The sequence below is a fragment of the Marmota flaviventris genome, chromosome 7 (assembly GCF_047511675.1).
Source record: "Marmota flaviventris isolate mMarFla1 chromosome 7, mMarFla1.hap1, whole genome shotgun sequence".
Taxonomy (NCBI): Eukaryota; Metazoa; Chordata; class Mammalia; order Rodentia; family Sciuridae; genus Marmota; species Marmota flaviventris.
This window is the reverse complement of record NC_092504.1, coordinates 88,831,018-88,844,601: the sequence shown is the minus strand read 5'-3', so window position 1 is coordinate 88,844,601 and position 13,584 is coordinate 88,831,018. Positions and strand designations below refer to the sequence as shown.

General features: G+C 36.6%; 1 protein-coding gene across 1 annotated transcript in view; it reads right to left on the bottom strand.

Moving 5' to 3' along the window:
* Col25a1 (collagen type XXV alpha 1 chain) overlaps positions 1-13,584 on the bottom strand; it is a 460,559-nt gene that overhangs the window by 39,715 nt on the left and 407,260 nt on the right. The window contains exons 19-23 of the mRNA XM_071614023.1: positions 7,983-8,045; positions 3,726-3,794; positions 2,880-2,924; positions 1,246-1,290; positions 123-200 (exon numbers count right to left, since the gene is read on the bottom strand). Coding sequence (XP_071470124.1) covers positions 123-200; positions 1,246-1,290; positions 2,880-2,924; positions 3,726-3,794; positions 7,983-8,045 — 300 coding nt within the window. The remainder of the gene's footprint in view (positions 1-122; positions 201-1,245; positions 1,291-2,879; positions 2,925-3,725; positions 3,795-7,982; positions 8,046-13,584) is intronic.

Genomic DNA, 13,584 nt, shown 5'->3' with positions numbered 1-13,584 from the left:
AGGTGTGCTTCAAGGAATGGAGTGCTCTGAGATTAAAGGGGTGTGGGAGCTTATGCTGGCGTGTGCTACATGGCACCCATCAGTGTTCTCCTTGTGTCTCAGGGCAGGGAGCAGTCACTTGCCTGTAAGGCTTCATGGAGGTTGCCATTGTAGTTTATGATTTCGGTGGCTCCTTGATCTCCTTTTTGCCCAGGTGGACCCTACAACAAAAATGAATTGAGGGAACACCATAGGAGTTAGACTGGTGTATAACAGGACTATAGAAAACACAGAAGCAAAGCTGGGGTTGTGGCTCAGTGGTAGAACGCTTGCCTAGCACATGTGAAGGCCTGGGTTCGATCCTCCGCACCACATAAATATAAATAAAATAAAGGTATTGCATCCAACTACAACTAAAAAATAAATATTAAAAAAAGAAAACACAGAAGCAATATCTTGTGGCTCTCTCTGACTATTGCTTCCTCGCCAGGACCCAAGTGCAAACCACTTCTAACTTCCTGTCTGTGGTAGGTAAAAGATTTTTGAAAGACCTATGATTTAAACTCTGAAACCATTTTCTGAACATTATACAATACAGGCTAATCTGATGTGATTTACAAAATTTTATTAGCTTTATTCACATTTATTTTAAAACCTCCTATCCGCTTTCCACTCATCTATACCTGATAAATTATACCTTCTCATTCCTTAAGAAGATAGAATAACGTTCTATGGGAAATGCTTGGCTTTCCTAGTGGGAATAGAATCCCATGAAAAGGAAGCCAAATAAGGAACAAAAAGAGACTTCTACTCGACTCATTATATCTGCTACATAATTTCCATTAGTCATGTCCTAATTCCCTGCCTGTTTTAAAAAATACTCTAAACAAATGGGCTATTGCTCTCTTTATAATCGGGTTAATTGAAACATGGGAAATTCTATTATCTGTATGGCTGTAGGCTCGCTATTACTCCTTTGTCAGAAGGAAAGTTTTACACCTTCTCAATAAAGCTTATTGTACATGCTAGAATGTCCACACTCACTGCATGTGCTAGAATGTCCACACTTATTGCTCCTGGAAACAAAAGTCAAAAATAAAGAGAAGGGGGAAGGGAAGGCAGCAGGAATATTTAGAGTGGCCCTTCTCCAATGCTATTATTGGGCATTATTAGTCCAGATGGCACTCATAAGGTCACATACACACATACTACATCAAGTCTGAGTTTGTAGGGGGCAAAAAAGTTGATATAAGAGGGTTCACTTACCCTTGGTCCCAGAGCTCCAGAGTCTCCTTTGTCACCACGGTCACCCTTTCCCAATTAAAAAAGAAAAAAGTTAATTAGTAGTAGGACCAATGGTCTAGAAATTTCTCAAGTCTAAGGATGTTTTTATACCATAGTGCATCCCTTTAAATATAAACTTCTGATGTGGAAAACAATAACAATCACCACCAATGCACCAATGCAAATGCTTTTTTTTTTTTTTTTTTTTAAGATGCACCTTACAGGGCTGGGGTTGTAGCTCAATGGCAAACTAATCTTCAGCACCACATAAAAATAAATAAATAAAGATATTGTGTGCATCTACAATTAAAAATATTTAAAAAATAAAAAGATGCACCTTACAGGTAATCACAACTTCCCTTTCAGATAATTATTGTCTTGGAACAATAGTATAGTTTATATAGTAACTTTGCTAGGTGGAATCTACATAAACAAAGCAAGTGGTTTCTACAGCAACCAAAGTCCATACGAACTGAGCTATGTTCTTTTTAGTTAGAGGGATTTGGGGCAAAGGGAAAAAAGGTCAAACAGTTGTGTTGCCTGTTTTCAGAGAAGAAACATATAGATAATTGGGACAGAGAGGAACAGAGAGCTCATTATAGGGAGAATTAGGAAAGTAGGGTCACAGACTAGACCTCCTTTTGATGATGGAGATCTAAGGCAAAGTTCAACTGCAGGTATAGGCATTTTAACCCTTGGTGCTGAAGTGGACAGCAGCCAGTGGGAACAGGTTGGCAGGGACGAAGGTCAGGGGCAGGGCAGTGCTTTCTCCCCGTCCCCCTTCAATCCAATATAAAAATCTCTGAAATTTTATTTATGATGTCAGAACTCCACTTGTAAAGACACTATGAATAGTCTAAGCCCTCAAAATTAGTCCAAACTGCAACTTTGGAGAAAACATTTCAAACTGTGTAGATTTGAAGGTTCTTGAAAATAGCTTAAATTTAGAGACCTTTTCCTACATGGAATTCAAAACATTTTTGTCTTTCTACCTATCTCTATGAAATGGGTAAGAAAGGTAAGAAAGGAAAAGGATTATAAATTTACCCATCCACATAATGCTAATAACATCACCCATAATAATGTAATTTGCTGTGAATGGAGAATTAATAATCTCTAATTTCTGCTTTCTTCATTTTGTACCCATTTTTCCATGTTATCAGCCAATGGTACTTTAATTAACTGTTAATGACTCTGCCAACAGCGCATATGTTCTTGCAGACAAGATAAAGAACACGACAAAGAAAAGGAATTTAATTGGTGGGCAAATTTTAATGCAATGAAGGAAGTCACCTTATTTAAAGGCAAAATATAACTTGAATATTTATCATAAATATAGGCAGGAAGTGAAAAGTAAGATTATACAATTAAGTACTTTTTTCCCCAAAGAAGTGCTAAAAACAAAAAGAAAATATAACTTATCAAAGAAAGACCTACAGCACAAGAACATACAAAAACAAAAAGATAAGACAATTTTTTGATATTATCATAGGGACAAAATTATTGCAATCCCTGTGTGTGAAAGCTTTTAATCTAAACATGATTCTCCATGGAAAAGGCAAAAAGGACAGATCATGAGGCCTCAAGTTACATTAAAATGTTACCCAGTTACTGACCTTGGACCCCTTTGGGCCTCTAGTTCCTGATTCACCTTGTTTCCCCTATGACAGGAGAAGATGAAGATGAAAAGGGAAAATGACAGAGGAGATAAGAACAGGAAAAGGAAATTAGCAGTGACTCAGAATAACGAGGAAACAGGGAAACACTTTATTTTAACGGCCTCAATATGTATATGGCTGGTGAATACAACACTAAGCACACATATCATCACCGTATCATTAGTTCGCTCCCTGGTTTTCCCATCAGCCTTCATTCCATTATTACTCTGAAGACAGCCCTCCCCCATCAGTGGATGGGAAGAGTACTGTAAGTAATTCTCATTAGTCTCAACAATGCTCGTCTGCATAAATTTCCTTTTCATCAGATTGTAAATCGTTTCCCATAGCTCTCGGATAGGTTATTAAAATAAAGTGTGGCCACATTAGTTTGCAGGAAGTTTAGATGAATCAAGATTGAACAGGTAAACAAATCCTTAGCTCTAATATTTTCAAGGTTTTACACTCCATCAAGTTACCATGGAAATGAGCACAGCACTTACCAACAGAGATTTTTCTCAGTAGGTTTTAATACACATCAAGTGATAACAGGTTAATATGACGGTATTCTCCCTTTACACTTGAATGTGTCATTAAATTTGTTCACTGAACTGAACAGAGTAAACAGGGAAAGTTGAATTATAAAATCCCTTTTGAAAACAAGCAATCAGTATGCATTTCAATAAGTTATTTCTAATTTTAGCTGTTTTAATACCTGTTGAGGAATTTTCTACAAAATGTTCTACAGGCAAGTGGCAGGCATTCCTAAATCAAAGAGTGTTCTCTTTCAATGTAAGCATAACTGACCTTTGGTCCAGGGACTCCAGGATCCCCTCGCTCACCTCTTCCAGGAGGCCCTGCCTCCCCACGTTCACCCTGTCACAAATTAGAAGACAGGTAAATGACACGCCCAGATGGGTCAGTGTGGATACTAAATAAATTGAATAAAATAAAAATGAGCAAAGAGGCACCATTTACTTACTATGTACTCAGCACTGTTCTCATCTCTTCACTGAATTATCCCATTTAATAATAAAAAACAATCTTTGCTGGTTAATTTAAGTGTCTGGATTAAGGAATACCTAGAGATCTGGTAAAGCATTATTTCTGGGTGAGTCTGAGAAGGTTTCCAGAGGAAATTGGCATATAAGTCAGTGGACAGAGTGGGAAAGATCTACCTTCCATGTGGATGGCCATAATCAACTTGGCGGGGGGTCTAGGCAAAACAAAAAGGCAAAATCTCCCTCTACCCCTCCTAGACCAAGGACACCCTTCTTTTCTTGCCCTTGGACATCAGAACTCCAGAGTTCAGCCTTCAGACTCCAGAGTGTGCACCAGTATTCCCTGTGTTCTCAGGCCTAAAGCCTTAAAGAATCAGTCAGCTGCCCTGGTTCTAAAGCCTTTGGACTTGGACTGGGTCACAAGAATTGGCCTCTCTGGACTCCCTCCTGCCTGCCGATGGCCTATTGTGGGACTTCTTAGCCTCCTTATCACAGTAGTCCATTCCCCTAATAAATTCCTATCCCTCCATCCATCTTGGTTCTGTCTCTTGGGAGAACTCCAAACTAACATACAATTATGCAGCATTCCCATTATCATCCCCATTATATAATCAAATGGCTAGGCAAATGCCTGTCAGATGGCTATGTTGTTAAATAGAAAGCCCTTTAAAGAGAATTGATAAAAGCTATCATCTATCTCAAGACAGGAATTGACATTAATTCTCATTCTGCAGTCACTTTTTAAGTATTATTGTCAAGAAGCATGGCATAGTGGTTATTTCTCAGGCTTTGTAACATGTAAGATTTTAATTCTCTGTCATTTGCCAGCTCGGTATTTTGGGACAAGTTTGTTAAATTCTGCAGGCCTCAGTTACCCTGATCTCAAAACTTCAGAATGGTGTAAGACAGAAGAATTGTAGCTTTTTCAAATATTAGTAGCTCTGTGAAGTCTAAAGATGCTTACTGTCCTCTAGGAGCCAGTGACCTAATTAGACAAGATCCACAAGAACAAATCCATTAATAATTAAAGATTAATGTAAGGCTCTATGTGACAGAAGAGGAAACACCACTGAACCTTAAATGTTGTCGACTAGCTCTCTGGAGGTGAGACTCAAATCACATCCTAAAGGGTCTATAGGGCTTACTTTATAACCACTGATGAGGGCAGGAACTGTACAAAATACACGCATTAACCTATTTAATTCTCAAGACAAACAAGACAGATATTCACATTCTACAGACAAAGAAACCAAAAATGAGAGCTGTTGCCCAAAGTAATAAAGCTTTTAAAGAAAAAGAGCTGAAATTTAAAACTGATTACGCTCAATCTTCAATTGTTGCATAATTGTATACCAATTTTGTATATTCTCTAATCATTTTCATAAGATAAATTCCTAGTTGGGGAAATTCCTGGGTTAAAAGTATGAATGTTTTTAAGTCTTGCCAAAGATGGTGCCATTTTATGTTCTCTAGAGACTGTTTTGTTTCCTACAAGATGGGTAGAATTTCAATAATCAGACTTGGAATTCAGACAGTGGATGGTGTGTTATAGAAGAGAGAGTTGCCTTCCTCACTGAAGAAACTGATTCATTTTGGAAAGGATAAGAAAGAAGGATTGGATCCAGGATGGGTAACACAGGGCTCCAAATTCAGAAATCCTTTTCTGCAACATGCCCACTTTGGGAAGCCTTTGTGGTTTTGCAGGTGATGTGGGACAGGAATGAAAGACTCAGTAGGTGTCTGAGCAGCAACAGAGGAGGGTGTGAAGATGGGAGGCTGAGAGAAAGGCCAGGGGCTTGACCGGACACAGAAGATGGTAAAGATGGTCCAGAAGCCGAGGGACTTCCTTCTATTTTTGTCTTTTGATCCCTCTGTAACAGAGTGAGACTGAAGGACTTCTCTTGGCATATGGAATTTTTATTAACTATAAGATTATCTTAGGGAAAAATAAAAACCTAAAAAAATCAATGCATCCGTAGTTTCCTATAGTAGCGAAGTCTACATATCTTTACATGGAATCACTTTTTTTTTTCTTCTTTTCTTTTTTAAATCACAATGCCCCTAACTAGTTTGCCTGAAATACTATTTGTTTGTTTATTTCTTTTTCTCCTTTTGCCCCTTCCTCACCCACAGTGGATGTAAGCTTTAGGAGGGGAGAGAATGTTTTTGTTGCATTGATTCTCCTTTCTCAATACCAAAAAATCAACCAACCAAACAAAAAAATCCGGAAAACTTCACTGACTTAATAAATACACAATGTTACTCAGAGTATTCTAAAATAGTCTGATGAAAACATAATTTCTTTAGACAGATGTAGGTTCCTCACAGGCACTGATGTAGGTGCTCAGGACACACTACAGACTTTCAGATGAGATTATACATCTTTCTTCACTATGATTTCTCTTTGCTGGTGTTGGGAAAAAAATGCAACCTTATTTTATTTTTTAAATCTGAAGCCAGTGGTACAAATCCAGACTGACTATATGAATAGAAAAGAGTACTGTTGGATGGAGATTTTAACATAATCATAACTCTTACCTTGATACTGAGCTCAAGACAGGCAATTCAGTTGTCAATTAACTTCAAAATATTGCTAATGAAATAAATTTCCTATCCACAGCTCTGCTTGTGAACCCAAGCAAGGACAGCACATTCTTTTACTGGGGGTTCAGAGTAGTATCTGTCATGAAGTATATGGTCTATAGAATCATGCTAGGTTCTTCATGTCTGGATTTTTTTTTAAAATTTGAAACTGTAGAGTAATTTATGATCAGTTAAGTAAAGAAGAGATACTTAGAGATCAACTCCACTCTCTACTGCCTGGGTTTCTTTAATTTTCCCATGTATATAAACAAAGTGCACCAGCATTTACAGATGCAGTCCATGCTGGTTTTCTCCTACAGTGACCAGCCCTCCCCTTTGTGTGTCCTGCTCATCTTCAAGGCTGCTTCCTTTCCTCCCCCAACACACAGCAGTTCTTAGATCAATAGGGAATGCTCATTATTCTCTTGCTTTCTCTCTTTTTCTTCCAGAAAGGCTTTTCTTGTGTGAATCTGTTCAGGCTAAAACAGGCATTCCTCATACTTCACTAATAAGCCTGACAGCTCATTATGTGGCAAAAAAAAAAAAATTCTTAAGAAAATAACAATTTTGTATAATTCCACTGAGTTTCAGACCCCCTTTGGCCACACATAGTTTCCATGTACGAGGATTAGAGTTATTTTTACTTGACCAGCGGAAATGAGGACTAGTCCTGTCAGAACAGATCATGAACATATTTCTTTAACTCTTGGGAATCATCCCTGGCTTTCTTCTGGGGAAAACAATATACATTGAGGCAAAGACCATATAAAAGTGGTATAAAAATAAAAGAATGTAGTTTGATGTCATTTCCCCATCCTTTGATTCATGCGTCTGTCATGAGTCCAGTTCTATCATCAGAGCTGTACTTTTTTTTATGTCTTACTGGGTAGATAAAGAGAATCCTGGGTCTGACTGTCTCTGCAGCACCATATAAACCTTTTGCTTTTAGAGTCCTCTCTATGGCTACCATGTCAAGGAGCATGAGATGGTTTTCATTACAGAATATTTCTGCAGTTATCATTCAGGGTGGAGCCTTTTGGAAAAAAAGCACTTGGAAATCTATATGATATCTGTACTTGCCTTTGAAATCTAGGAAGCGATAGGAATAGTAATAATGTTTGATTTACAAGTATATCCTAAAGTGGGTGATGAGCAGCAGGAGTTAATGAGTTATCTCCCTCCTCTTCACAGTTCCTCTACTGTTCCATAAGGCCAGAAGGTTAATAGCATCATAACAATTTAGGAGGGATCTGGAGGACAAGTTAACAATACATTCCACAAGTCTGTCTTGCTTAAGGGTTTCTGGAATTGACTTTCCTTTGCTCTATTTAGTAATGGTGATCTCTCTAGAAGTGCCATTAATGGCACATTAGACTGCTTTATTTCTTAAGGCAGAAATATCTGGTCACCTCTTTCAACAAGTATGACAATAATTAAAAAAAAAAAAAAAAAAAGGAGCAGAAGAAAAGACTCCACTTACTTTTGTTCCTGGTAATCCTGGTAAGCCTGGTTCCCCCTGAGGACCAATGAAACCTGGTTCTCCCTTTGAAAAGATGGGCACACAAGATCACTGTTAATTTGACAGTAAATAAAGCTAAATTCATTTCCTCCCTTTGGTATTTTACTTCCTTGAAAGTATACTACAGTTTTGCTGAGATCAAGTTATTGTCTATAAAATTAATCAGAACTGGTTTTGATCTAATGAAAACTCTTTGAGAAATACTCTGGAAAATTAGATCAATTGTTTCACATTTTTTCCCTCATCTGTTTTCCAATGGATTTTTTTTTTTAATCACTTACCAAATTAAGACCGGTTGTGATTGGGTGATGTGGTAGGTGTCCTCTAAGATGGGCTTCAGTGATCCCACTCCTGTGTATCTGCCCTTGTGTAATTCCCTCCCCTTGAGTATGACCAGATTTACTGACTCACAGCTTATGAACAGAATATGAAGAAGTGATGGGAAAGTATAAGCTGTAAAAAGACAGAGGTGGCTTCCACTTGGGGAACCTCTCTTGTTTTTTCTCACTTGGATCTCTTGCTTTGGGGAAGGAAGCTGCCTTATTGTGAGCAGCCCTTTAGAGAGGCCCACACTGTAGAATGAAACCAGCCAACAACCACACATGCAAATTTGGTCGTGGATGCCCCAGCCTTGTAGAATGTTCTGTAAGACACAGTCTTGCTGACTATTTCACTGCAACCTCATGGGAGATTCTGAGCCAAAGGCACCTAGCCATTCTGTGCTTGTATTATAGTCCCTCAGAAACTGTGAGATAATTAATATCCATTGTTTTAAAGTACTAAGTTTTAGGGTAAGATGGTAGGCAGCAATAGATAACTGATATGATAGATATAGCTAGGGAAGAGACTCAGGAATGGAAAGCATGAAAGATAAAAATCTTCCTTGCCATATCTGCAGAATCATTATTTCCATCATCTGTAGAAACTCCAGTTGTGGTGTAATTGGACCTACATTTGGTCCTGGTCCCCAACTCTTGGCACAGACCTCTTAAAACCCTGGGAATATTCTTAATGATAGAGGCAAGGGACATTTGTTACTCTTAACAGTCTCTTCCAACTATACCTGGTTTTATGCAAATGAAGTGACTCTTGTTGGGCCCCTAATTAGCTTTAAGATGGAGAACTGACTGCCAGAGGAACCAACCCTGTGATTAGAGGGTTGGAACTTACTGCTGTACCTCCTGATCTCCATCAGGGGCAGATGTCTGGAGATTGAGCTCAATCACCAAAGGCCAGTGACTTCATAGATCATGCCCATGTAATGGAACCTCATTAAAACCCCCAAACAGCAGGGACCTAAGAGCTTCCAAGATGGTGAACACATTTAATGCCAGGAGGGTAGACCATCCCAACTCTACAGGGAAGAGGCTTTTTGAGCTCAGGACTCTTCTAGATCTTGCTTCTGTACTATTTACCTGGCTATTCCTTTTACCCTTTATAATAAACTGAAATAGTAAGTATAGCATTTTACCGAGTTCTGTGAGTCATTCTAGCAAATTAGCAAACCTGAAGGGGGTATTGTGAGAACCTGTAAGTTTGTAGTCAAGTCAGATGTAAGTGCCAGTAACCTGGGAATTTCATACCTGCTACTGGCAAAGGGAAATGAGGTCACTCTTGTGGGACTGAGTCCTTAGATGTGTGGGGTCTGGTACTAATTAGAGTAGTGTCAAAATAGGATCGAATTGTTCATGTCAGAAAGCTGGAAAACCGGTGTTGGAAAAGACACCACATATTTGGTGTCAAAAACGAGAAGAAGAAGAATAACAAAAACCTGAACCAGTATTCACATTGTCTTGAATATAATATTAAGTTTTATTTTCTTTTTAACTATGAAAGCTCAAGGGCCCAACTACCTAAAATATATACCAAAAATTTCAAGCAAACCTATAATGGCTTTGTTCCCATATTTACTCCCTGCCCCTTGGATTACTTCTGGAGTAGTTGTTCATGTTGTTTGATACACTTGATGTTTTCCTAATGCAGCAATATTTCAAACTTGGTCTTATGATACTTGGAGCTAAGCAGAAAAGTACTGAGAGGATGTTCTAGAAGATATGTTAAAATGTTATCTAATATATTTCAAACAAGTAAAATTTAAAATCTACTGTGCAAAATATGGGGTACTGGGTGGGGAACAAAGGCTATCATGCTACAAAATGCATGTTGATACACAGCTCAAACAGATTTACTCTAACCTAGGTGCTCCTGGTACTAATCTAAGAAAATAAAGTTAAGTGGGGCATTAATGCTTTAGGTTTATTGCCTACAAACCTTTTACAACTACTCTACATATCCCATTGTCTTCCATCTAATGGAATGGAGAATTAGAACAAATCATTTTGTTCTAACAAAATGGATGTCTTCATAGTTCAAAATAAAAATATGAACTCTATTCAGAAAAAATAAATGATTACCATTATACTTCTATTGAGAGTTTAACTTATTTCACAAACAAAAACAATACATGCATTTAAAAGTAAAATATTTCTAATAAAATGATATGTACAAATAAATATTCCCTCATTTTCAAAAAAAATGCTCACTGAAGTCCACAATAAAGTCATTAATAAAGACTTACTGTCATGAAAATGTAATACAATCTAATAGGTTGAAAATTTCAGGTTAGAAGGGAACCTTACATATCTTCAAGGAGAAATAAAATGACCTGTTTAGGATATCAAATAGTTGTAGCCCCCTTAACACATACTAATAAAAAAGAAGAAGAAAAGTAAATGCTGCAGAAACATATTTCTTATTTATGTTAGTGTTTAGTTTATAAAAAGATGAAGCATGCAGTTACATAATTCACAAATAAGTAAGGCTTTGCGACCTCAGTGTTCTGAGACAAGTGTTTTTTCATCATTTTTGGAAACAGAACATATATTAAATTTTTCTTAGAATATAAAAAATTCCTATGAATAGAATGTTCAGGAGTAAAATTTTTATTTCAAGATATAAAATTAGAATGTATTTGATAGTACTGACAATTTTGGCACTATTAATATTTGCTAATTTTATAGGCTTTGATTATGACCATTTTTATCTGATCATTCCATATTGATATATTCTGAGAGTCATATTCTTATATTACTTTATTCAAGGAGTCAAACAGCATACTTTTAGGATCTCAGTTTTAAGTTCAGTTATTTCCAGAGCTCTAAGTCACTTTAAGGACATTCCCTCCATTTTCTCTGTGTCTTGGGGGGACAGGAAGGAGCTAATTATTGGTATCTTTTCTCTCTCAGGCTTCAAAACCAGTTATTAATGTAAACAGGGCATGAGTATGTCTACTTGTGATCTTGAGCCATTTGGACTATTTCTTACCTCCCTAAACTTATAGCAGAGGTTCTCAAAGTATGCTCTGGACCTTTTCAGGGAATCCTAAAGGTCAAACTATTTTCATAATAGTACAAAGACATTATTTGCTTTTCTATTTTCATTCCCTCAAGAATGCAAATTATGAAAATTTCATGATATGGTTTTATATTTTATACTGCACTTAATGTTTAAGAAACTGTCACTATGGAGTTTGGGAGTAGCAAAGAATATCAACAGTAATCGAATAGACTATTGAAATAACCTTCTTGTGTCCAATTACATATCAGTATGAGACTGTTTTTTTCTTCATATACATCAGCCAGAACAGCCAACTGAACAGACTGACTGTAGAAGCAGATGTGAGATTCCGTTACACCAGACAATCCTCTTCAAAAAAAAAAATGTATACCAATATTATTCTCCTTAAGAAACATTTTTCAGTCTCATTTTGGAAAATTCAGCTATATTTAATAAAATGTTATTTAATATAATAAAATTTTCTAACACAGAAATTCAATAGATAAAACCTACCTAAACAAAAGCTCTTTAGGAGTGTATAGGGGTTCTCAGACTGAGTGTTTGAGAACTGTAGGTACAGAAGTGGAGAGTGGAGATGAAGTCTGACTTTTGCAAACTGGAGTCTTTGAAGCCAAGAAATGGAAGATTCTGGCTTCACCAAAGGGTGCTTAGTCAAGACTTACTGTAGGATAATGTGAGCACAACATAGCATCCTCCCCAGAATAAAGTGCACATCATATACCTATTATTTTTTCTTTATGGGCTCAAATATGTTAGTTATCATTAATATTAGCTAATATTCCAACATTTCTGCATCCTAACTGGTGCATCACCTAAAGGTAATCTCTTAACACCTTCAACCACCCTAGGAAAATGCTCAATACCTCTTCAATTTCTTTCAAGAAGTAACCCTAAATTTTCTCATGTGAACATACCATTTTATGAGACAGAACCCACCTGCCAAGGCATTTAAGATTGCAAAACCAAAAGAAGTTTAAAACATATCAGAACCATGTAAGGTAGAAGAGACAGGTTTACTAAGAATGAGTTGTCTTTCTTTTAATACAGGAAGATAAGAATCATACCTATTGAATTTCCCTAAATAAATGTAATCCTTTCAAACAAATCTTGTTTCTTTGTGGAGGAGTGATGTATAGTGTAAATGTTCTAGAATTCCCTAAACTCTCTAGAGAAGGACAATGACAATCTAAAATTATGTAATAATACTTTCTTGTGATATAAAAATTAAGCAAATGGCTCTTCTGCTCTAGTCACAATTCCTAATTTGCAGGATAGACAAAGGAGAAGGTCAGGGGGAAAAATAAGAAGCTGAAATGATTCAAAGTCATAGCACTTTGGAATAATCCTATTTAGAGAAAAATCAGAATATACCAGAACAAGATTACATGTCTGCAGAGCAACAAACAGGAAAAATAACAATTTATACTGGAATATATAATGATTCTAAAAGCTGTTTTGCATATTTAATCTCACTGAATGAACACAAAATAGAAGAATGCTAAGTTGAAAATTATTCACATGTATTCATCTGAGTAGACAAAGTGGGGAGAATACAATAGAGGAAATCCGAACTATAATGGAATTAAACTCTGACATTACTTTTAATGAAGAAAAAAATAAATTAGAGGGTTTTTTCAAACTAGGCAATTGCTGAATTAGAAAATCCAATTTCTAATTTCACTTAATCATTTTAGGAATAACATAGGACCTTAAAGTGGAGATCCTCTGAAGAGGGCAGGGGCTGGCTATCTTAATTAGGGAAGTATAGACTTAAACAGCAAACAGTAAGCACAACAGCTCGACCATTAAAAGAAAACAAGTGAACGTGATATTTTCTGAAATTATTAATGTTTTAAGTTAATGATCTCTTAGTGCTTTTTTTTAAAAAAAGAAAATAACAAAAATGTTCAAGATAAATGGGGGAAAGGCAGAGGTTTTAAATATCTGGCCTGTTATGCATACCAGGGTTACAATGAACAACATCAGAATAAGCAGGGTACCAATTTTTTTCAGAGCCTCTTTAATCTATTTCCCTCTAGCTTCACATACAGAGGTATATGTGTTTATAAATAGAAATATGATTATAGCATCATATTTGTGGCATTTTTTTCCATCTTTCTATTCACTCACCATCTCACATTAGGCAGCATTTGAGGTTTTTACTTTTGCTACTAGTGAGATTAACAAGAGGATGAAGTCTATCCTT